At 36.7% G+C, this 26,333-nt stretch overlaps 1 protein-coding gene across 1 annotated transcript in view; it reads left to right on the forward strand.

The window, feature by feature from the left end:
• Positions 1–26,333, forward strand: part of ADAMTS6 (ADAM metallopeptidase with thrombospondin type 1 motif 6) — a 300,191-nt gene that overhangs the window by 251,263 nt on the left and 22,595 nt on the right. The window contains exons 20-21 of the mRNA XM_040452059.1: positions 10,177–10,306; positions 20,246–20,450. Of these exons, the coding sequence (XP_040307993.1) occupies positions 10,177–10,306; positions 20,246–20,450 (335 nt within the window). The remainder of the gene's footprint in view (positions 1–10,176; positions 10,307–20,245; positions 20,451–26,333) is intronic.

Below are 26,333 nucleotides of genomic sequence, written 5' to 3' on the forward strand. Positions count from 1 at the left end.
GAAAGAAAGAAAGAAAGAAAGAAAGAAAGAAAGAAAGAAAGAAAGAAGGGGCGCCTGGGTGGCGCAGTCGGTTAAGCGTCTGACCTCAGCCAGGTCACGATCTTGTGGTCCGTGAGTTCGAGCCCCGCGTCAGGCTCTGGGCTGATGGCTCAGAGCCTGGAGCCTGTTTCCGATTCTGTGTCTCCCTCTCTCTCTGCCCCTCCCCCGTTCATGCTCTGTCTCTCGCTGTCCCAAAAATAAATAAACATTGAAAAAAAAATTTAAAAAAAGAAAGAAAGAAAGAAAAAAAGAAAGAAAAAATTTAAAAAAGAACACACCTAAATATTTAAAAAGACCCTATAGCAAATTCGTCTTTGCAATCTACTACTTAACAAGTTTATGTAAAAATCTACACTATTCCATTTATTAATGACAGACTTTTCAAGTTTATTTAATCATGCAGATTTGCCTTGGCCTCTTTAAAAAGTTGGATATTTCTACATTGTTTCTATGTAAGCACTATGTGTTCATGTTATATATTTCATTTTCAAAAATGGCAGAACGCAAGCAAAAGTTGCCCTTAAAAGTATACTAATTCCATTATAACAATAATTTTTAAATTGTCTTTAAAAAGTAATTATTAAAAAAATATATAATACAACATTTATGCTAATACTCATACCTGACTAAAAGAGAACAGCTCTCATAGTACCAAACAGATAAATGCTTTACATTTTCAGCGATGTTCTTTTAATTTCTTTGCTAATTCTAAGATACCTAACTTTTCTTTTTAGGATTTTATTTTTAGGGGTGCCTGGGTGGCTCACTCGGTTGAACGTCCAACTCATCCAGCTCTTGATTTCAGCTCAGGTCATGATCTCAGTTTGGTTGGTGAGTTTTGAATCCTGCATCAGTGTTGCACTGACAGTGCAGAATCTGCTTGGGATTTTCTCTCTGTCCATCCTCAGCTCCATGCCCTCTCTGTCTCAAAATAAAATAAATAACCTTAAAAAAAGTGTTTTTAAGTAATCCCTACCCCCAACATGGGGTTCGAACTCACAACCCTCAGATCAAGAGTCACATGTTCGGAGTGCCTGGGTGGCTCATTTGGTTGAGCACCAGGCTCTTGATATTGGTTCAGGGCACGATCTCATGGCTATGGGATTGAGCCCAGTGGCAGGCTCTGCCCTGAGCATGGAGCCTGCTTGGGATTGGGATTCTCTCTCTCTCTCTCTCTCTCTCTCTCTCTCTCTCTCTCAATCTGTCCCCCCCCCCTCCCTCTCCCTCTCTCCCCTGCTCATGCTCTCTCTAAAAAAAAAAAAAAAAAGAGTCACATGCCCTACTGGCTGAGCCAGCCAGGCACCCCAACATACCAAACATTTTTAACATGTTAACATTTTTAACATTTTAACATAAACTAATAATGGCCAATTCACAGTATTAGTGAGCTAACAGAATGTGCCTCAAACAAACAAGTATTTCCAGCATTGACTTTTATAGACATCATCATAATAATAACTCATATGTGTTAAAGCTTATAAAGGACATCTACGCTGTAACTTTGACACAAACTTAGAGTGGAGAAGTCCCAAAATGGAGCAGAGAGGAAAGCAAAATCCAGTTGTTTCTCAAGATTCAAAGTAGACTTGAGATTGAAATTAAGTATGAAAGACATTAAGAAATTCAATCTTTTAACTGAGTTTGCTTCTTTTTGGTTTGGGATTTACCATCCAAAAGTCACTTTCAGAGTTAAGTAAAAGATAACAGATGGAAATTTTAGTTTGAATAATTAAAAGCACTTTATTCATTGCGATTTTATTTCCCTTTTAAGAAATGTAGTTATATAATTAGTTTTTGAGAAAAATTCCCTATAAAAGATCACTTCTGTGTGAAGTTACACAATGTACTATTGTTTGAAACTATGAGAGTGATTTTATGTTTGATTTCCGTATATACCAACTTAGACATAAAATAGATCACGGTGATATTTTTAATAATACAAGCCCCTTGTAAAAAGTGACTTGAGTTTAGAAATAATAAAGATGTGCATTCAGCTGTTTATTGTTCCCAAATTTTCTCTTTGGTCTTTGAAATATAAAATACTTGTGGGACTAGACAGTAGTCTATCATTGCATTGACCATGGCTTTCCCCTATTCACTTTCTCCCATCATCCCCTTCTTTTAGGTCATTTTCAATGTCGGGAAGGAAGAGTACCCGATAATATATGGGCTTAGGTGTACCAGGCATCGTTGCAGGGCATCTGTGAACATCACAGCTCCTGAAAGCCTAGGCTCTATAGCCATCAATTGCACCTGGCTCGGTTCTCATATAGCATGCCCTTAAGAAGAGTAACTTCTCTAGACAAACTTATGCTCTTGCTTGGTTCATAGTTCTGGAAGTTAATATGTTGCTCATTTATTTATCTATAATAATTATTTCTATTTATCTTTTTACTTAAGCATATGGCTTCCCCTATATAATACACTTAAAATTGTTTTTTTAATTCTTCTGTGTATTTTTAATATTATTTAAAATTTCCAATTTCATGTAAAAAGTCTTACATATAAAAGTTAATTTGATAACCTGACAGTTTTTATTGTTTACTCTGCATTTTCTCTTATGTTACGATGTATAGCTGAAGGCAGGAAGTCTCTGCTAACACAAAACATTTTCCCTAGTACTCTTTTCTTTCTTATTTCATCTCATTTCTATTGCTTTAGACATTATATTCTTCCCTAACATGATCGGACCTGCATACATGTTAGCTCACTGAAAAACTTGGGTAAGGCTGAAAGCAAAGTTGAAGTACATTCCTATTGTATTAGTGATTTGTGTGTCACAGGTTATGTTTCACTTCACAAAAATTCTGTCCAAAATAACATTTTTAACAGTCATAATATTATACATCTTTACAAGGTATTATGCATTAAATGCTTTTGAAAAAAATTAAGCATTTTTTACTGGTAAACATCATCTCAATTTTATTCTATTAATATTACTATTGATTCTGATATTACTATTCCCATTTTTTCTTTACTTGAGGAAATAAATAGTTTAAAAGCTATACAGCTTTTTTATAACTGAAATCTGAAATATTTACTCTGGTTCTAAGAAAGAAAGAGGTGCTATATAAAATCAAAAGAAAGTCTTTAAAAGCCTGGCTCAGTTGGTAGAGCATGTGAACTCTTGATCTTGGGGTTTTAAGTTTGATCACCATATTGGGTGTAGAGATTACTTGAAAATAAAATCTTTGAAAAAATAATAGTAAAAGAAAATCTTCTCTGTTGGTAGTAAATCCTCACAGTGTGTAGGAGAAGCTCCAGGTCTTCTTGGACTATCAACATCATTTCTCTAAAATTTTTTTAAATGTTTTTATTTATTTTTGAGAGCGAGACAGAGCATGAGTGGGGGAAGGGCAGAGAGAGGGGGAGACAACAGAATCTGAAGCAGGCTCCAGGCTCTGAACTGTTAGCACAGAGCCTGACTTGGGGCTCAAACCCACAAACTGCAAGATCACGACCTGAGCCAAAGTTGGTGCTTAAGACTGAGCCACCCACGCGCCCCTTTTCTCTAAAATTTGTAATAAAATATCAAAAATAAATCCTACGGATCACAGAGATTTCTTTTTAGTATAACATGAGTCAGTTCTTCAAAGGAAGCTTGCCTGTCACAAGTTTCTATTTCTAGTTAGTGTTCTGCCTCCTGACATGTCTGCCCCTTCCAATGTGTATGTCTACTGGTAAGAACTCAAGCACTGAAACAAGACTACACAAATAAAGGAATCTAACAAATGCCTGTTTTCCAGACTTAATATTCTGTAGAATATGGGGCAGAGTGGACCTAAAAGGGAATAAAATTAAACAATTGAATTGGGGACGAAGAAAAGAGGAGACAATTTTCGTAGAATTTTGGATGTGGAGCAAACATTAGAAATTACCTAATTTCATGGTCTCATTTTACAAAGGAGAGTGAAAACTTACTTTAGGTTATTTCCCTAAACTACTTAGAACTCACAAATAGGTATAATAAGAAGATAAAGTGAAAAGGGACAAAATTATAGACCTGTGGCTATGAAAAGAGTGCTTAATATCAGTGAAGATCAGAGGAAGAGAAATCAGACAACAATATAACAAAATAGGGAGGCTGTAAAACTAACACTATTAGACCTGAAAATGCATTATTTTCTTAGATAAGGTATTTTCCATAATATAATCATATTGGTTCTTGCCTTATTCTCCCCATTTTAATGTAATCTCATTGAAGTCAAAACTTGTCCCTTGACTAATTTGCCCTCCTATGATAATGAAAAACCATGCCTTAGACATAGTGGGAATTTGGTGTGTTAAGTTAGACACTTTCCGTAGAAGAAATTACTGTTAATAACTAATGAATAATAGAAATTCGCTCCAGGGATAGTATGATTTCAAATAAATTCAGTATGTGTATCCCCTACCCTACCTTACCATCACTAAACACTGTTACTGTAGAAAAATACAATATTTTAGGGGCATCTGACTGGCTCAGTGGGTAGAGCATGTGACCCTTGATCTCGGGATTGTGAGTTCAAGCCCCATGTTGGATGTGGAGATTACTTGAAAATAAAATCTTTCAAAGAAAAATATAATATTTTAGAGTTGTGTGCTTTTTTTTTTTTTTTTCTGAATAATCCTGTATTTTCCTGGAACATCTAGTCTTGCTTCAGACAGAAGGAAAGATGAGAAAGGAAGCCTATGAAAAATAAAAACTGGCAGGAAGAACTTCAGAAGGAGAAAGCATATGGGTGGAACTGATTGGTACCCTGGGTGTCAGCTGTTAGATCAAGGCAGGTAGGCTTTACTCTGCCCTGCAAATGCTTGTGTCTGGCCAATAGTCACAGATTCCATCGGTGAGAGGCAGAGCAGAGAGACTTTTTTCCCCTGGTGCTTGTTGTTCTTTGGATGCTATCTACAGTGAAGATTTAGATTCAATTAATATTGCTGGCCATGTGTATACAGTATTGTCTTGGTTGCTAGCTACTTTATAGATGTTGTGGTTAAGTAAATTACTGCCTTAGCCACCAGCCACATTTGTAGTATAAGCTCTAACTTTTTAACATCCCCCCACCCCTTCCTCTTCAGAAAACTGTTTCTTGGGTTGATATGATGAGGTATGCCACTAGGTTAGATTATCTAGATGTTGGTTAGCCTCTCAATCCCAAGGATACATTTATACCTCTCTTTCCATTATTGACTCATTCACATACGGTTATAGATTGCTCACTTACTGAGTGGGCTAGCTCTGGAATGTTGAGTCTTAAGAGTAGATTTGAAAAGACCTAGAAAATCTTTCTGCTGCCTTTAACCTCCCCCATTTATTTCTTCGTTTAACACATGTCATTCTTTCAAGTGAAATTCAGGTGGTAATTTATGTGCATTGAATGCCCACCTCTCTACTTTTAAAATGATCAACTGTTCTGTGAAAGGCAATATATTTCCAAATATTGTTACAAAGGAGTTTACAAAATTATTTAATTCTCTAAAAGAAGATCTAGACGGGATATGAGAACATTGAGCAGCTTATAAGGGGAATAGAGAAGGGATTGAAAAGGAGGTGAGGAAATTGAGAGGCACTATGGTCTCTGGAGCCTTTACTCAGGATTGGCCCTAGGAATGTAGCTGCTGAGCCCAAGACCCTATGTTCTTCAGTTGAACTATCAACATCTCCTAGAGTAAGCACAGTGCATAAAAGATTCCATCCAGGACTCACTTGCAGCTTACTGGACTTCGTGATCATTTTCCTGGGGTATATGCTATTTCAAAATACTAAAAACCATTTCCTGATATATAGCTAGAGCAGTGATTAATTTGGGTATTCCTTCCTCTCACTGGACAAGAGAAACTTTGGTAGGAAAAGAGATCATCTGTAATTTTTAACTATCGGCTAAAAATTAAATATTACATATAAGACCTGGTAAATTTAAACTTACAGACTAAATTAAGGGTTATGTTTCCATGTTAAGAAGCTTCATGTTTGGGGGGTGCCTGGGTGGCTCAGTTGGTTGAGCTTCCGACTTCATGATCTCATGTTTTGTGAGTTCAAGCCCCGCATCAGGCTCTCTGCTGTCAGTATAGAGCCCACTTTGGATCCTCTGTCCCCTTGCTCTCTGCTCCTCCCCTGCTCATGCTCTCTCCCTCTCTCAAAAATAAATAAAACATTAAAAAAAACGAAGAACCATCATATTTTATTCTTTGATAAGCAAAATAAAAATCTATATATAGGATACACCCATTTTAGAGAGTTTGAAGTAAATATGTATTGATAATGGCATCTTTGTTTTTAAATTTTATGATATGAAAACATTAATTTTTTAAGCATGGAAGAGGGGTGACATTAAGTTAAAAAATAGGTATAGAATTTGCATGCCAGTAACTTTAGATGTGTAAAAATAAAATGCAATTAGTGTAGTTTTAAATTTGACCAATTAAATTCTGCAGATCATCTGCATACTCCAGGGATGTGGACGCTAAGTCACTAGAATTTGTTTTTAATTGGACATATACTGACTAGTCATGTGGACATTTTATGTTTTTGCTTATAAACTATAAGTCCTTAGATTTGAAAACACAGTAACTTTGTGTAACTGGATGTAATTATTCCCGACAGGATTTAAATCAACTCCTTAGCAGTGTTTTACAGATTACTTTACTTAAAACAATTTTTTTTTAATGTTTATTTATTTTTGAGAGAGGGAGAGAGACAGAGTGTAAGCTGGGTAGGGGCAGAGAGAGGGAAACACAGAATCTGAAGCAGGCTCCAGGCTCTGAGCTGTCAGGACAGAGCCTGACACAAGGCTCGAAATAACAGAACGCGAGATCATGACCTGAGCTGAAGTGGGATGCTTAACCGTCCCACTTCCAGGGACGGTTATTTCCGCATGATCTGTATTTTCTATTTTCTACACCTAAAGGCTGCATTTCCCTTAGGCCCAAAGTGTGTGTTTAAAAATCCATCCTAAATTACATACATTGGTTTAGAGTTATCCTATTGCTACTGATTTAAAAAGGAAAGAAAGAAAAAACAAGGTCTCTGAATCTGCCAAGTTTGGGGTTAAAGGTTGGAAGGGGATTTTTATGCTGTTGGAGAAAGATAGTTCAGCATAGTCAGAAGATTTGGAATAGATTACTGGTATAGTCAGTTCTTGAGTGTGAAATACCACACTGTCTAATAGAACATTTTAGAAGAAAATAAAAGATAAATGCAAGGAAAGATGCATCTTCATGAAACAGAGTAATTTCAACTGTTTATTCAAGGACTTTAATTTTTACTTCATAAAAAATAGTGTTCTGAACTCATGAACCTGAAGTGAACCCCACAATACCCTAATTCTTGGTCTTTAAGAAGTCTGGAAGGCATGACCAAAATGAAGTCAATCTGTAATTGTTAGCACTTAGTTCAATATCTCTTAAGAAGCACAGTTCCTTATACTTAGTAACTATTCTCTGTTGAATGAGTGAATGAATGAATGCATGAATGAATGACCTATCAACCACATTTAACTGGTGTGTTTTAGTATGTGTACTATGTAATTTTAAACGAATTACTGGATTCCACCAAAGTGCAAAATAGCCTTAAAAATAAAGATCCAGAACAAAGATATGAGACTGTGGATATTTTTTATTTTGTTGTTTGTGGTTTGTTTCTTTTCCACATTTTCAACAATTAATGTTATGTAGTTAAGTTTTTTCAAGAAACATACTTGGCTAGAATTTATCTTAAGATCAAACATAAATTTCACCTATAATAACGAATGTCTCAACCTGTGATTCCAATTGCAGAGGCCTTTCTTTTACATTAATGGCTACCTTTAAAAACTAATATAATTATAACCACACAACATTTCTAGGCTTAACTGAAAGGAAGTAGAATTTTTTCTTAACCTGTAGAAACTGAATTGATGTTTCTGGCCCTGATGCAGAGTAACAGTTCCATTTGGTAGTGTTGAAAACGTTTATTCTTTTCTGAAAACCAGCCAAGGTATTAAATTGAATGACAAGTTTCTTGTTGCAAATCAGATTTTTTTTTATTATTACACATAATTATCAAAGTTGGGTAAAGTTGTTTAAGTCCTCCGTGTAAGTGGGTGGTTTGAGTCTCCCCTCTCCAAGTATAATCATATTTGAATGACTTTGAAAAAAATAACCATGATGACTTATAAAAATAATCCCCACTCTTCCTGATAGGAACAACATATTGAACTGGGTGGAAGAACTGTGGCAATTGGAAGTTGACCCTATGACTAATGGTGGAGATTTCTGTCTAGGTGGGTCACATGGACTTAGTTATCTGCCCACTGGAATGACACAATGGGGAGCTAGCTGATGAATATTGTGGAACATCTGTGAATGGATCACAGCTATGCCTGACGTGAATCATTCCTCCCTCAAAAATCTAAAGTTTAATAGTTAAGAAATTCCAAACTGTTGTCACATAAACTGAGATTTGGCCTATTCTAGGAGTTAGGAGGGAATGAATACAGTACATATTCTAAGACATTTTGCCAGTAAGTTGTTGGCTACGTTTTAGGCCCCTAAATTTAGGAAAACCTAAAAAAAAACCTACTGAAAGAGATTAGTAAGAGCCTTGGGTCACTGCAAACAGTAAAATATACCTTTTTCAACTGCTCACCACCATCACGGAGGGTACAGTACTTGGTAATTTTCCTGATCAGAGACATAGATTTCCCTATCTTGCTTAGTTAGAAGTTTGAATTGCATGATGCCTGAGGCACCTCCACCTGCAAAATTTCCACGACTTTTAAAGGGATCTTGGGGCAAGTATTTGGTGTATGACTCTTCAGGTGACAATTTCCTTCAGTGAATGATCTTATTTCACATTGATTTCCCTAATTTGAGATTAAAGTCTTTTCTTCAGGGTGCTATTAAAAGCAACTGGAAAAAAAAAATAAAGGCAAAACTGTAGGTTCATGTGGGTCTGGCTAGGTGTGAAGCTGTGGTTTCCTGGATATATTGCTAATGCTGTTTTTACAACTCTTTGCGGGTAATTTAGCTTACCTGGTTATAGAGAAGAGGTCGGGGAGTCGGGAATAGTTTATGCTTTTATTTCCAATTCCAGGAGTAACCTGCGACCTCTATATGATCTGAAATATATAGCATTGTTTTTAGTTTTACTTTTTCTCTGGTATCTTGGTATACCTAGCTTTGCTTCTTTAGATTCTTCGACACTAAAGAGAAAATGAGACTGCATAAGGTCTACTCACCAAGGATGTTTACAAATAAGATTGTGTCTGTGTGTGTCTTTGTATTTTGTGAATTGTGAGCAAGTTGTGGTGGATACCTTTGCCAATAAATAATTAACACATACTTAGAATTTTACAGTTTTATAATGAGAGTGTTTTTAGCTGTGACAAACAGGTCACATAGACTAATAATCTAAGATAATAATCTACTGAGTTACTATTTCAAGGAATATATATATATATATACATATATATATATATATATATATATATATATATATATATATATATATATATATATATCTGTTTGACAATGGTATAATCAACAGGGGGCCAGCTCTGTTAAAGCAAACAGACTAATGGGTTGGAGTGCAAAAGAGGCCCACTGCAATCTCTAAATTCTAGACTTTGTGGGCTTTTAGAGAAATAAAACTATAAGTGGAAGAAAAAGAATGAAATGTGTGAATGTGATGTGTTCCTCACAAAGACTAAATTGATGAGATTTGTCCTATAAAATATCAAAAAGTAAATTTGTCCCTATTGCTTTATTTTTAAATAGATGTACAGCCATTGTTTTGCATTGAAATGTATATTCATACATTTTATCTGATTATATTTTGGGAAAATGAAGTTGGGGGGGATTTGTTTTTTGTTCTTTTTTTTTTAAGGAAAGCACGAAGAAGAATATACAAATGGGAATATTAATTGTTTACAATTGCCAATAGTTTCTTTTCTGAACTTGAAAACAGTTATGTTTCTAAATATGAGAACAATAATTTTGCCTAAAATTGCAGTATAATGACCAGGACTTCTCTCCTTTTTAGAGAAGCAGTGAAGTGTTTCTGGAACAGATAAGACAGCAGCGATCCAGTGAGGTTGATTCCCCAGAGGAAAGCTATGCATACCTAATTTATTGGAAAGTAAACTACTCTTCAATTAATGATGTCCTCCTTTTCTCAAGGTGTCCAAAGACAGGAGGCAGTCTGTAAAAGATTGGACGACAACTCTATTGTCCAGAACAATTACTGTGACCCTGACAGTAAGCCACCTGAAAATCAAAGAGCCTGCAACACTGAGCCCTGTCCACCTGAGTAAGTAAGAGTAAGAAATGAGAATTATTTTTTTTAAGTGCAAAGAGAAAAGCATTAGCTACTTATATTTGGAAACATATTCATATGTTATGAAAAGGGGAGAGAGCATCACAGAGGGTAGATTTTGATATCCCTTTCACTGAGCTAAGATTTCTATTTATCCATAGGTTTCAGTTATTAATCCTTAAAAGCAGGAACTTCAGTAGGTTGATCTGGCACAGTGCTAGAAATTATCATGTTTCATCAATTCTAGGGCACATATCTTTTCACATTTTAACATCTTGGAAATTGAGATTTATCTTGCAATTGATAATGTGTTACTAACAATAAAAAATCATCATTATTTTTATCTTTCTTAATGGTACATAGAATAATGGTATCTTAAATTCAATAAAACACATTAGATTGGTGTGCAGTCCTATCTTTTCCAGATATTTATCCTAAAGGCCTAAAGACTTTTTTTTTTAATGTTTAGTTTTGAGAGAGAGAGAGAGAGAGAGAGAGAGCGTGGACGTGCAGTTGCGTGCATGAGTGGGGGAGGGGCAGAGAGAGAAGGGGGGTGCAGAGAAAGCCAGGGACAGAGGATCCCAAGTGGGCTGTACCTTGACAGCAGCGATCCCAATGTGGGGCTGGAACTCATGAACAGTGAGATTATGACTTGAGCCGAAGTCAGATGCTCAACCAACTGAACCAACCAGCCGGCCCAAGACTTTTTTTAATGTTTATTTATTTATTTTGAGAGAGAGAGAGAGAGAGAGAGAGAGAGAGCGAGCAAGTAGGAGAGAGGCAGAGAGAGAATCCCAGGGCAGAGCCTGATTCAGGGCTCAAACTGTGAGATCATGACCTTAGCCGAAATCAAGATTCAGTTGCTTAATCAACTGAGCCACCCAAGTGCCCCTATAGAGCATGCAACTCCTGATCTCAGGGTCATGAGTTCAATCTCCACATTGGGTACAGAGATTACTTTTTAAAAATTAAAAAAAAAAAAAAAAAAAAAGGCAATGATTACATGAGAAAACACAAAGCCATCCAGGCGCCCCAAAGATACTTGATTTTTTTTTAAATGTTTATTTACTTTTGAGAGAGAGGGAGAAACAGCACACAAGCAGGGAAGGGGCAGAGAGACAGGGAGACACAGAATCCAAAGCAGGCTCTAGGCTCTGAGCTGTCAGCACACAGCCTGATGCGGGGCTCCAACCCACAAGATGAGATCATGACCTGAGCCAAGGTTGAACTCTTAACTGACTTGACCCACCCAGGCACACCTATACACATTTGATTTTTGAATGATTTTTTTTCTCTTCTCTGCCAATTATTGTTATAAATTTAACTCAAAAGAAGTGGGGAAACTACACAAGCTATAAAAACTGCTTAAAAACCATGGGCAAAATTTTTTCCCTTCCCATGTTTCTTACAACTTTCAACATTATTTTCATGTAATTGTGCTTGTCAACCCATCAAGTTACTTTCCTGACATTCAGGAATTTGAGTATTATGTTTGACATTTTATCGGCCTTTTAAGACGTCTGAGTGGTCCTGGTCACACCTGTTCTATTTTGGCTTCAGCTTTTTTATTCGTTTAGGCTTAAATGCTATTCGAACACCCCTTGAGATTTCAGTGGTTTGTCATTCCATCCCATGTATTGTGGATTTACATATTACATTGGAGTTGTTTATCTATCTACCTATGTATCTATGTTATATATATAATATAGATCGATATAATAACTATAATATATAATCTATATGATATATATTTATAGTTAGAGATAATTGACATTCAAATTAACATACATAATTAAAATTAAGTTTCTTTTCCTTTTGTAATTCTAAAATAAATTTATTTATTGAGGCACCTGGGTGGCTCACTTGGTTAAGCATCTGACTTTGATTTGGGGTTCAGGTCATGATCTCAGGTTTCTTGAGATTGAGCCCCTGCATTGGGCTCAGTGCTGACAGCACAGAGCCTACTTGGGATTGTCTCTCTCTTCCTCTCTCCCTGCCCTCCCCCCACCCCTCAGCTCCTATGCGTGCCCACACTCACTCTCTCTTGTGCACTCTCTCTTGTACACACTCTCTCTCCCAAAATAAATAAATAAATTTAAGTTATTTATTTTATAAGTTATTTATTAACTTCACTAAAGTTATATAATATTTTTTTTAAGTTTGGAGACAAGAGAATGGAATTGGAAAAAGAAAGATAAAGAGAATATGAAAAAAGAAAATTTAGGCCGACTTCTTTTCAGAAAGAGCTGAAGATATAAAGAGCTTAAAATATTACTCTTTATTAGTCCACATTTTTCTTAGTTCCTTCTTAATTTCTTTTTTATTCCTTTGAATTGAGACTATGAAAAAGAAAATCTCAATTCTTCAGAATGGTTGTTGTATATGATAAAATTCCCAGTAGACCTTGGTATTCTGGAGATAAAAATCATTGGAAGACTAGTGAATTCAATAACACTTTTTTAAAAGTTTGTTTGTTTTTTTGTTTATTAATTAATTAATTAATTTATTTATTTATTTTGAGAGAGAGAGAGAGCAGGGGAGGGGCAGAAAGGGAGGAGAGAAAGAATCCCAAGCAGTCTCCACGCTGTCAGTGCAGAGCCCAACATAGGGGTTCAATCTCACAAACTCTGAGATCGTGACCTGAGCTGAAATCAAGAGTTGGATGCTTAACTGACTTAGCTACCCAGGCACCCCAACAATACTTTAAATGAGTATGGAATAAAGGAAAGAAGATAAGTTTTTTTTCTCACATATGATGTAATAATCATATTTGTTTTTTGTTGTACATATTAAAGCATGAAAATTTTAGAACACAGGTAAGTAAAAATAAGAAAATTAAAAATACTTGTAATACTTAAACTACCACTGTTAATATTTTGATATATATATATATATATATATATATTTCAGTCTTTTTTTTATGTTTACATTTTCTATGTTTATGTTTTTCTGTTGTTTATGTATATAAAAAATGGTATGATATGATTTATGATGCTTTGTAGTCAGTTTTCAACATATTTTGAACATTAAATATGTTCTAAAATATTCAGTAGATATGTCCCTGTTTGCTTAAATTGGTTTTCCACTGTTGAATAACTTTGGCTGTGTCTTAGCTTTTGATCCCTTAACATACCACAGTATTAACATTTTTTGCTACTAAAGCTTTGCTCTCTATAATTATGCTGTTATGTTAAATGAATGGGAATAGAATTCCTTGTTCAGATGGAAATATATTTTAGCCTTTGAAACACTGTCAGATTATTCTCCAGAAATAATATATGAATATATATTCCCAATAAGAGCATTTTAGAACATCATTTCCCTGAACTGCACAACACTGGATATTATTGTTTTAAAAACAATCTTTGATTATTTTATAGAGAAAAAAGCCTCGGTATCTAACTGTTGTTTTATTTTGTATTTCTTGGATTGCAGACAAGGATGAGCATTGAAAAATTATGTACGGTTGCCATTTGTATTACTTATTTTTGCTTTTCTGATCCATGGCCTATCCTATCCCATTTTTCTATTGAAGTGTTTCTCATTTTGTTACTAATTTCTAGTAACTCTTAATGTTTTAAAGATATTTAGTCTTTTACCTTTGTTCCAAATATTTTATCTGAGTTTGTCATATGTTTTCCATATTTTTATGGTGCTGTTATCTATTTTTACTTATAGAAATTTTAAAATATTACATAGAAAAGCTATCAAACTTTTATTTCTTTCATAGTTTAGGAAGGCCTCATCCACTCTAAGAATGTACTTTTAAAGTTTCTTTCAAAGTTTCTTTTTTAAAAAAAGTTTATATACTGTTTTGAGAGAGAGAGTACATGTGAGTGCAAGCAGTGGAGGAGCTGAGAGAGGGAGAGGGAGAGAGAATCCCAAGAAGGTCCCATGCTCGGAGTATAGTCCAATGCAGGGCTTGATGCCACAACCTTGGGATCATGACCTAAGGTGAAATCAAGACTTGGACCTCAAGCAACTAAGTCACCCAGGCGCCCCTCTTCTTTATTTTAAATGTAAACTTTGGGGCACCTGGGTGGCTCAGTTGGTTAGGCGTCTGACTTCAGCTCAGGTCATGATCTCACGGTCTGTGAGTTTGAGCCCCACGTCGGGCTCTGTGCTGACAGCTCAGAGCCTGGAGCCTGTTTCGGATTCTGTGTCTCCCTCTCTCTTTGCCCCTCCCCTGCTCATGCTCTATCTCTGTCTAAAAAATAAATTAAAAATTTTTTTTAAATTAAAAAAAAATAAATGTAAGCTTTAATCTATTTGAAATATACTTGCCTATTTTGAGGAAAGGATCTGTATTTGTTTTCAAATTCCAAGTACCAGGGTACCTGCATGGCTCAATCAGTTAAGTGTCTGACTCTTGATTTTGGCTCAGGTTGTGATCTCAAGGTTTGTGAGATCAAGTCCCTGTGTTGGACTCTGAGCTGACATCAAAGAGCCTGCTTGGGATTCTCTCTCTGCCCCTCCTCCACTTGTGCACATGCATTTGTGTGCTCACATGTGCACGTGCTCTCTTTCTCTCTCAAAATAAATAAATAAATATTTTAAAAATCTCAAATTCTGAATACTATTAATTTAACATCCTCAATGGTATTTTTTATGAGATTCAGTAAATTTATTTATATATTAATTTTTTAAAAGTTTATTTATTTTGAGAGAGAGAGAGAGAGAGAGCGCACGAGCAGGTGAGGGACAGAGAGAGGGGAAGAGAGAGAATCACAAGCAGGCTCCATGCTGTCAGTGCAGAGCCCAATGTGGGGCTCAGTCTCACAAACCATGAGGTCATGACCTGAGCCTAAATCAAGAGTCAGACACTTAATCAACTGAGTCACCCAGGCACCCCGCTAAATGGTATTTTTTAAGTTTATTTATTTATTTTGAGAGGGACAGAGAGAGCATGATCTGGGGAGGGGCAGAGAGACAGAGAATCCCAAGCTGACTCTGCAGAGTCAGGACAGAGCCTGACATGGGTCTCGAGCTCACGAAACTATGAGATTATGACCTGAGCCAAAATCACGAGTTGGACTGACTGAGCCACCCAGGTGCCCCTAAATAGTATTTTTTTTTTAATGAGAAATTATCTTTTTAACTAATAAAATGTTTCCAATGTCTCTTATTCATATTGAAGACTTTATAAGCAGGGTATGGAAAACTAGAGGGCGATAAGATTTATCTTTGTGTTTTATAAAAAAAATGACAGGGGGCTAGGAAGAATAGATGAAAGATGCATTGGTAGAGAAATATTAATAGTGTTTATTTGGAAAAACTTAAAGGGCAGAGGAAACCTTGCTGGGAAAAATTAATGTGCTCATAGCAGCAACTCTTTTGTGAGAAAGAGTATAGTAATCAAGATGGTGAGGTGACTAGGGACAGGAAGAAAATAAGAATTCCAGAGGCACTGAGTGAACATGGTGGGATTCCTGACAAAGTCTTAAATAATTGGAAAAGGAAAAGGGAGGGGTTGATATTAAAGTCCATGACTGATAGGAAGCTAGTGCCCCAATCATGAGAAAAGGAAGTAATGCTGAGTTGGAATCCAAAGAGAATGGCCAAGAGTTCAGTTTTCACCATGCTATCTCTCTCTAGCAAGAATGTTTCTATATATGGCCTCCTGTGAAGAATTCTTGGATATTGAATATTATTCCTGTATGACACTTTAGTTTTTAAAGTTGTAAAAATCAGAGGGGTGAAAACAATAGAGTATTACACATTGTGATAATACTGTGACCATGAGTTAAGAAAACATTTTTTAAGCAACTGCAATGTGAAAGGCTCTATGCTTTCAGAAGAATGGCTCACTTGCCTGAGGACAATCTAATCGGATAAATATGTATGAAAATAACTATAGTTAAGGATATGTTAAGTAAAAACAAGAATTTTTAACAAAAGTGCTAAAGGATGCTTGGACTGGGGAGAAATTTTTACTTCCGGGTTAGGTTTTATTTAAAATTGTTTTTAATGTTTATTTATTTTTGAGAGAGACAGACAGAGACAGAGTCCGAGCAGGGGAGGGGCAGGGAGACAGGGAGACACAGAATCCGAAGCAGGCTCCAGACCCTGAGCTCTCAGCACAGAGCCCGACGTGGGGCTTGAACTCACAAACTGCGAGATCATGACCTGAGCCTAAGTCAGACGTTTAACTGACTGAGCCTCCCAGGCACCCCTTCATTTTTTTTTTTTTTTAATTTAGAAAAATCTCACCTGTGAAATGTTTAGGGCATAGAGATTTATGCTTAGTATTAGGTTTACTTTCCAGTTAGTTGAGTAATGAGCAGATTTTCTTTTTACCAACTTAGTGTTTAGATTTTTTTTAACCTGTTTTAAAATATAGTAAAGTTCTAGTATCCTAGTAAGTAGTTAATGGGTTACATATTTGAATCTCTCTTTGAGTAAAGATGTATTGTCAGATTATGAATTTTTTTTAATTTTGCTATGTTGTGTTTATGAGAAGAGTTGATAAGTAGATGCTGGACTCCGGGACAAAGGCTGGGAAATCTCTTTCTCTCTGTCTCTCTTTTAATCTAAACATCAAATATCAGTTTATTCTCATATGCTCTGCCATTTCCCTTTAAGTTAAAAGGCAAAAATAATATTCTAGTTTTATGATTGGTTCTTGCTTCAAAAATATTCCAATTAACCTAGGTTTGTGAACATATTTTATAGTGTCTCTCTTATTTCCTCTGCCCCCCCATAATATATTGTTTGTCCTATTAATACACAGACACTGTAGGTCAAGATTACACAGATGGCACCACACCATTCTTATTTCAGACAGTTGAACATGAATCCCACTAGTTGTTGTGTCCAATGGATATGAAGACACTTGTGAGAATGTAGACAATTTGATCCCTGGGTGTTGGGAAGAGCTCAGAAAGAAGCATCCCTGGTATTGTTCAGACTATAACAATTCAGCAGTTGACATTTCCAGAGAGAATTTTTGTGTTTTCTACCACAAAATCTAGAGGAGGAAAAAAGGAGAAATGGGGAGAAGGTCATCAGAGGGTCAAATGCAATGGGGAGAGTGAAGGTGAAAGAAGCCATATGTCTTAAACTGGACAGGGGAATAGAGAAAATGAGATGAGTGGATGCAGTGGCAAAATTGCAAAACAAGTTAAATAACTAGGGTGTGATTTAATCCTGTGGAGAGACATGGGAAGGGATGATTTGGTGAGCAATAAAGATGCAACCGGGACTGAAATCAGAGTTCGAGTCAGAAGGGAAATTGGGAGGGTGGTTAATACTTTTACTTTCATACATTCCAAATAAAATGCTCGACTGATGCATCTAGACTAAGAGATGGTTGGCAATAAAAGAGAGGACAAAGAATAAAAAGATGGAGGTGGCCCTGACCTCATGCAGCAAAGAACAGCAACACCTCCTGAATCACTGCTATTACTCTGGGCACCTGTGTTTAATTTGAAGGACTCCATCCCTCTTACATTATGAGACCTAATGAGATCATGGCTGGAGGTGGTATGACTGGACTTTTTGTGGCTGAGTTATACACATTTCTGTTTTATCCCCTAATCTTGGTGATGAAATCACTGTTGCAAATTGAATCAGAGTTTCACTATGGCTGGCATGCAAGTTATTATTCTCAGTACACATTTTCCTCTTTACCAAAAATGGTTCTAACAACTTGGGATCATGTTCATCTGTGGAAAACAAAATGGAAAGAATATGAAAATTGCTTTAAGTCTCCTCTGGAAAATAACTTAGAAAAAAACCCATTAATATCAGATTCTCAGGATTAAATTATTGTTACTTAAATGAATTTTAGGTTGAAAGTGTTTAAGTTTTGGAAAGTTGTATTTTAAGTTTTAGAAACTGGTTAATCGCCATATTTCTAAATACTGGTTTTCCACTCTGTAAGGGACAAAGGCCATGGTTGCTCATTTGGCTAACTACAGGCTCAAATTTGGAAACTAGTATTCTGACTTCACTAAAGTACTATCTTCCACATACAAAACTGGCGCAATCACATAAGATCACACTCTTCCCTCCGGATAGTCTCTTACCCAAGAGCATTAGCATATCCTGTGAGGATAGTTGTATGATTTATAATCATGGATGGATGAAAATGACTAGTGACCTCATGCTTCTGACCTAGATCCTACTACTTAGCAGGGTTAAAAATGAAATTCAATGGAAATAGTAACTGCTGGGGGATCTAGTCTTAGTTTCAACATTGCTCTTTTCATGACTTTGGATAACTATTTTCGTGACACGAACCTTACTTTCTTCTACAAAACAAAGTGTGATTCCTTGAATATAGTAGGCATTCAACATATATTTATTAAATTAAATGCAATAGTATATTAATCAACACTCTGGTTGGAAATAATACAACTTCAACTTCAGCTATTTTCTGCACAGAAGAGGATTTGTTGGTTTACTTAACAAAACTGGGGGAAGGGCAACCATGGATCTAGCTTTAGGAATGGCTAGAATCCAGGACTGAAACAGCACCAGAGCCCTCTAGCTCCTCTGTATTTTTTCACATCAGTTAATTCCACTTGACAGGGTGCATGGCCACCAGCAGCTCTTACAGCTTTATGCACCTTTGTGACGAGAAGGGAAAGGGCTTTTTTTGCTCTAGTGGAGGTATAAAAATTCTAAAGCCAAATTCTCATTGGTCTAATTTGTATCTTGATTCACATCTTTGGACCAAATAATGTGCCTAAAAGAGTGAGTTCTGTAGACGTATTACACACATACATACATACATGGACACACACATACACACCCTAAAATTACATCTATAAAAGTTCATTTATGACTTCAAGGAAAAAAGAGTGGTTTACTTGCCAACATGAAACATGTTCGTTTTGTTATTTCAGTTTCTTCCCCCATTAGCTGCATAGATGCTGTTTTCAGGAATAAAGGGGTCACAACAAGGGATCTCTATGTTTTCACAGAGCTGACTCAGGCTCTGCTCTTGGTGCAGGTTTTTAAAGACTTGTATATCTTCAGGCTTTCTCTGCCCCATAAGCATAATAAAGGCCTTCTATCTTCTGCAGAGCCTGTGCTTCATCTGGAAATCAAAAAACAAATCCCTAGCTCCTTTAATGTGGTTTTAGTACTAAATTCTTGATTGTAGGAGAACCTGCTTCAATGTGATAATAAATAAAGCTCCTGTTTCTTGTTTGTTGTGTTTAGACACAATGTTAGAAGCTTTCAGTGGTATGCTAAAGCAAGCTAGCACTGGCTCCTGAAATCCTATTATTAGCATATCTTCTTCTTGTGTTCACCATGCCAGGGATGTAGGTTGAAATTGGCGTTAGTTATTCACCCCACAAAATTGGTAAATTCAACAAATCAAGATCGCTGCCCTCCATAAAGAGCCAGTTGTTAAACACTTAAGCAGCACATGACTGGAAGCTTCATATTTATTACTTTATTTAATCTTCATCACAGTCTCACAATTTATATTTATATTGTTATCTTTATCTTAAAAATTAGTTTAGAGGGGCACCTGGGTGAGTCAGTTGGTTGAGCATCCAGCTCTTGATTTCTTCTCAGGTCATGATCCCAGCACCATGGGATCAAGCCCCACAATGGGCTCAGTGCTGAGCATGGAACCTGGTTAAGATTTTCTCTCTATCTGCCCCCCACCCTTCTCCCCCACTTGCCTTCTCCCTTAAAAAATTAATTTAGAAAAGGGGAAGTATCAATGTGGTTAAAAACATATGGTGCATTACTTGTTTCGACCAGGCTCTGCCTGTTTCAGAGCCCAGGCACTACACTTTGGAAGGCAGCTGACAGTGTATTCTCTTTTCCTTAGCAGCTCTTCCATTTGTCATTTGTCACCTCAACCAACACTGAAATGTCAGCTCTTTTAGGGAGAGAGTGTAGTCCATTGACAAAAATCTCTGGCTGTACTGAGGAAATGTTTTTCTGTGTTTCTTCCACTTTTTGCTGCAGGTGGTTCATTGGGGATTGGTTGGAGTGTAGCAAGACTTGTGACGGTGGAATGCGCACAAGGGCAGTGCTCTGCATCAGGAAGATTGGACCTTCAGAGGAGGAGACACTGGACTACACCGGCTGTTTAACACACCGGCCTATTGAAATAGAGTCCTGCAACAACCAGTCATGTCCACCTCAGTGGGTGGCTTTGGACTGGTCAGAAGTAAGGAAATCTGAGGCTGTATGTTTTGAGATGTCTTAACTAATCAATACCAGAGCATTTAATAGTGAGGACACCTGAGCTTGTGAGCACCTTAGAACTCAGCAAGTAAGGACTGCCTAACAGTAAATTTGGCCCTGTTATATTTCATTGCTCCTTGTCAGGAAGTAAGGTTTTTCTGGGTCAGGGAAATCAGTGAGAAACTAGACATCAGTTTGATTAAAAATCAACCTAAAGTGAATTGGAAAGAATAGAATAATGAGTACTCACATAAGTGGTTTTTCTCTTCCTTTGCTATTCTCGAGCAGCAAATAAGCTCAGAATTAGTGATAAATCTTTTTTCCCAAGTCATGTTGCAGCCTAACTACATAATTCATACATTTGAATATTTATCAATTTTTTATCACTTATTATATATCTAAGTATATTTTAATTCCTTCTGTTGCATCTAGGGAAGAAACATGGAGTTGAGGTTGTAATATACAAAGTCCAATTCAGCTTTTATCATTAACCTCTGCTTACATGATCAGTGAGGGAGACTAAGATAATGTTTTTCTGCCTTACATGTATATAAAAGAGCCTAAAATAATCCATAGAGCTCAGAATAATTGCCTTATGAAAAATGAGGAAAGGGGTAGAGTTAATTCTTGACTCCTCGTTCTTCATGAGACATATAAATGGAAACACCATATCATTCTCCACATTTCCCAAAGAAGGGTTGAAATCTTCTGCAATGTTGGTTAATATTAAAAAGAATAAGTACCTGGCTACATAACTAAAGGCCATTCTTCCAAGTTAGCAAAACAGGATGCATTTCCTGCTGGAAACATTGTGGTACTTGCTTTGGGTATTTCCTGTAGACCTCAGAAGTTTGTAAAAAAAAAAAAAAAAAAAAAAATTAAATAAACAGAAAACATACATTGTTCTTTAGGAACCCCTGGTTGTAACTTTTCCCCCTGTGAATATTACTGCTGGAGTGGCCTTAATTTGGTAGAGGCCTGAGCCTAAAAGAGAGACTGTGTTTAGGATGGTACATGGAAATGGAGATTCTGACTAGTTGTAGTTATCTATGGAATCTTTGGTGGGAATTGGGAGTGTTCTCCCAAGTTTCCTGGACGTACTCCAGCTTCAGTAATTACATCTGCCTACCTAACTTTTGTGTTTCAATCAAATGTAGAGATACATATGGTGAGTGGTTATGGAAAACAGTGTGAACTCTTCTGTTCCCTAGAAGTGAGTGGATTAACTCCTAAATTGATTTGGAAGATAAAATCGACTGATAAAGAATAGACATTCTGTAGAGTTCTACATATGTTGAAAATTATTGTACCTGCATTTCAGTGCCCAAGACCCTCACAGAAGTTCATAAGTAGTCATTGAAAATGATGACCAATTTATTATTGAAAATCATAATGGGAGGCCTGATGATTGGCTTCAACAGTTTTAGGGTTTCAGGTCAAGTCCCTAAGTATAATTTAGTACTAAGTAAACACACTGGAATAGGCACTATGAGCAATACAAAGGAATCCTATAAGCTTGGAAAAGTAAATATTTGTGAAGAAAATAGAGAATAACTTTAGACAGTGTTTAATAAAATGGTGGATTGTGAGGTATACATGTATAAATGATATAGAAATTTAGAGCTAAGAAGGTCAGAATAGCTTGGAGTGCAATCAGAAAGCTTTTCATTGGGGCACCTGAGTGGCTGAGTTGGTTAAGCATTGGACTCTTGATTTCGGCTCAAGGCATGATCTCACAGTTTGTGAGTTCGAGCCCCATGTCAGGCCCTGTGCTGATAGGGCAGAGACTGCGTGGATTCTCTCTCTCCCTCTCTGTCCCTCCCCTGCTCTCTCCCTCCCTCTCTCTCTCTCTCAAAATAAATAAATAAACTTTAAAAAAAAGAAGAAAAGCTTTTTCGTTGATGGGAGCTAAACTGTATGTTGGCATATGGGATATGAAATAGGAAGAGAATAGGGAAACTGGAGAAGATATTCCTGATAACAAGATAGTTATTTATTCAGTTACTTATTCAGAGAATATTTTTGAAACAACTGAACAGAAACATAAAGATCATGACGTGAAAGTAGGATGAAGAAGAGGGTTTGTTTTAAAGAATAAATGGAAAATAAGATTGCATGAAGTAGTGGTAGATGATAATAAAGATTCAACTTTATATATCATCTTGCTACCAAAGTGGAAAAAAATGGGGGTGCCTGATTGGCTCAGTCGGTTAAGCATCTGACTTTGTCTCAGGTCATGATCTTGTGGTCCATGTGTTTGAACACCGTGTCAGGCTCTATAGTGACAGCTCAGAGCCTGGAACCTGCTTTGGACTTGTGTCTCCCTCTCTCTCTGTCCCTTCTCCGCTCACACTGTCTCTGTCTCTCTTTGTCAAAAATAAATAAACATTAAAAAAAAAAAAACCATTTTAAAAGTGGAGAAAAATAGTTAAGTTCATAAGCAGAAACTGGAAAAAATTTGTGCCAACCACGAAAACACTAAAATCACTTGCACAGGTTTATTTCACATTGATCCCTTGATCTACACTCTTCTGTATCATTATATTTGTATTTTAACATAAAACAAATATAATCACCTTGAAAAAAAGGCATGTGTATATTATAGCATGTTTCCATTCCAAATACCATTTTAAGGTTTTCTTTTGAAATCAACCTCATATATGTTTTAATTACCCTGCTCTGAGAATTTTGATTCTTATCTATCCACTCTTAGAGATAACTTGCTCAAAAAGCTCTGAGAGGCTCTTAGGCACTCCTTGAAGAAACATGAAAAAGTTAGGTGGGCTTTTAATCACATTTCTGCTCTCTTCTTTAAGATAGCCAAGTCAAGGGACAGCTTGGTGGCTCAGTTGGTTAAGTGTCTGACTCTTGGTTTTGGCTCAGGTCACCATCTCATGGTTCGTGGGTTTGAGCCTAGCATCAGGCTCTGTGCTGATGGCACAGAGCCTGCTTGGGATTCTCTTTCTCTCCCTCTCTCTCTGCCCCTCCCCTGCTCACACTGTCTCTGTCTCTGTCTCTCTCTCAAAATAAATTACAAAGATAAATTAAAAAAGATAGCTAAGTCAAAACTTAGGACAAAGATGCAGTGTCTTTCCTGTTTATTTTCCAAAGGAGAGGTACTTTTTTACTTTTTTACTTTACTAGGAAGCCCACTTCTTCCCTGGGTGGGTTAAAAATAAATGAAAGTAAATAGTATTAAGTGAAATAAACGTCTGAGTAGCTATGGAGAACAAAGTGAGAACAGGAGCTTGTTCTCCCCAGAGGAATGGAGTACCTCCCGCTATTGAAAAGAGGAGGTCCTACCAGAATAGCAGGCAATGTTCAATCTTTTTTGGTTAGCTGCTGCAAATATTTCACACATTATTCATTTGACACACCCCTGAAGACTTCCCTTCTCTTTCTGCCCCTTCCCCACTTTCAACCATCAGCTGTCTGAGCTCTACTAATCACAAGGGTGAGGTTCAACTAGTGAAAACATGTTGCAGCAAGAGGAATGTACCCTTTGCCCTTTTCCTTTTCTTTGCCGGCCTCTCTAATATAAAATTTCCATTGTTGCAAAGCCAGGAACCGTTTTTCGTTTTCTCCATCAGTGAAACCCACCGGGTTATTTTCTTTTGCTTATGGCAAAAGAAAAAAAACAAAACAAAACAAAAAGCCAAATTACCTTGGCGGAAAATGACTCTTCAGCAGCCTTTTGTGAAACTAATGAAGCCACGGCTTTCCCATTTCCTATAATCTAGCCTCACTCTTGGGATCACCCATACTATGTTGGACTTAAATGGTTTTCTGTTTTTGCCCTCTCTTGGCAAGTAACTCTTAGATGCATTGCTGCATACTGTGGATGGACTCCAGCAATCCTAAGCCATTCTTTTGATGTATTGGAATAGTTTCTTTTGACTCCCACAGAGTAGCCATTGGAAAAGGTCTGTTTCTTGTACTTACTCTTGGACAAGTGGATGACTGCTGGCACCATTCTCAATTGACTTGATAGGATTTACATTTAGGTAGCACTAGTTAAGAAGGAATTGGGGGGTGGGGTGGGGTTGGAAAGCGTGCAAAACCTACCTGCAGGTGACTGTGCTTTGTTTTAGAAGACAGTTATGACACCACCTTGCTTACTTCTAGGTTCTACTCTGGTACTATAACTAAGCAAATTAAACCTGTATCTCCAGAGAGAACTCAGTCTAACCCCAAACTGTTAACATTTCTGTGCTTTACAAGTGAGAGCCAAATTGTTTTCCCTGTTGTGGTTTCAAATACTTTTCTCTGCAAAATACATTTTTTGCTTTTTAATAGTAGATCATTAAGCTAAAGTATAAATACATCTCTCATAAAAATGACCTCCTATATCTCACTGGGATGAAAACAAACAAATGGTCTGATCAGATTTTAAATAACTGTGAAATTTTGATTATATGAATAAATAGGAAAAAAAGGTATTTACCTGCAATAAAGAAAAAATAGTGAAAAATAATTTTACTAAAGAATAGATTGTCCAGGGGCACCTGGGTGGCTCAGTCCGTTGAGCATCCAACTTCAGCTCAGGTCATGATCTCACGGTTGGTGAGTTCCAGTCTCATATCAGGCTTATTGCTGTCAGAGTGGAGCCTGCTTCAGATCCTCTGCCCCTCCCCCATTTGTACTCTCTCCGTGGGGGTGGGGGTGGGGTGGGGGGGGGTGGAGAATGGATTGTCTACTGAAATAGTATCTTCCACCCAGCTACCTATATAGTTTATTGTGAGAATGAATGGGATGGATTTTGATGTCTATTTATAACTATGTTTTCATCTAAAAAAAATGAGTTTTATTACTCATTCAATATCTAATTATTACTAGTGAATTTTAGGGCATGGTAAAAAATGTGTACAAATCTACCCTTTATGTGGGTAGAGACCAGTGATTATTTCCGAAGAAGACTCTAAGCACTTACAATGAAGTTAATGCCTATTAATCATATCCATAATCATGGCTACATCTTGCTTTTCTAGAACTTCTTATGTTGTTAGATAGTTAAATAAAACTGAAGCTGTCAGATGAGTAAACGTATTTATTTATCAGAAGTCTCGAGAGGCAGAAAGATGAAATGTAGGCTTAATAAAGCAGAAGGAAGAAGTAAAAATAAAAACAAGCTGAGGGACATCTCTCCTTGAACATCTCTGACCTAACATCAAAAGAATTTGCAGGATAGAGTTCTCTTTGAATAAAACTGGTCTAATTGGCATCCCTATGCCTTTTACTTTTTTTTTTTACAAGAATTTTTTAAACATTTAAATTTATAATCACTCTTAAGAAGTACAATATTTACAGAGACCAGAGTTGAGGCTTTGGATACAGACATGTAATATTTGTGGCTAGGTCTGCAGGGGTCAGGACTGGTATATTTATTGAATCAGAATATGGCAGAAATATAGTTTTCAGTCATTCGTTATTTCAAGAATTCACTTGACTATCTCTCTACTTCTAGTGTGATGGGATGGAATATCCTTGGCTTATTTAGAGGAGTTTGGGTTGTAATTTTCTAAAATTACACTATATGTTCAGCTTTACATATAATTTCACATTGTCCCACAGAGGGTTTGTGTCTCTGTACATTTGCTTTCAGAGCTCTGGTGGAAAGCTGCTATTTGGATTTACCTGTACTTCTTAGTGCCTCCTTTTCTCACCTGCAGAGTGGGTGTGGAAACGGTACTTCAGGAGGTTTCTGTGAGGATCAGGTACACTGTGACATGCAAAGTACTCAGGACACTGCCTGACACTTAATAGTAGCACCGCTTTGTCTTTTTATTGTTCTCCTTGTTACTACCATTATTTTCTTTGTTTTGGTTTTGGTTTCCCGGGGACTTCTAGCCACAAACGAATGAATTGT

The sequence above is a fragment of the Herpailurus yagouaroundi genome, unplaced genomic scaffold (genome assembly GCF_014898765.1).
Source record: "Herpailurus yagouaroundi ecotype Mexico unplaced genomic scaffold, PumYag 29, whole genome shotgun sequence".
Taxonomy (NCBI): Eukaryota; Metazoa; Chordata; class Mammalia; order Carnivora; family Felidae; genus Herpailurus; species Herpailurus yagouaroundi.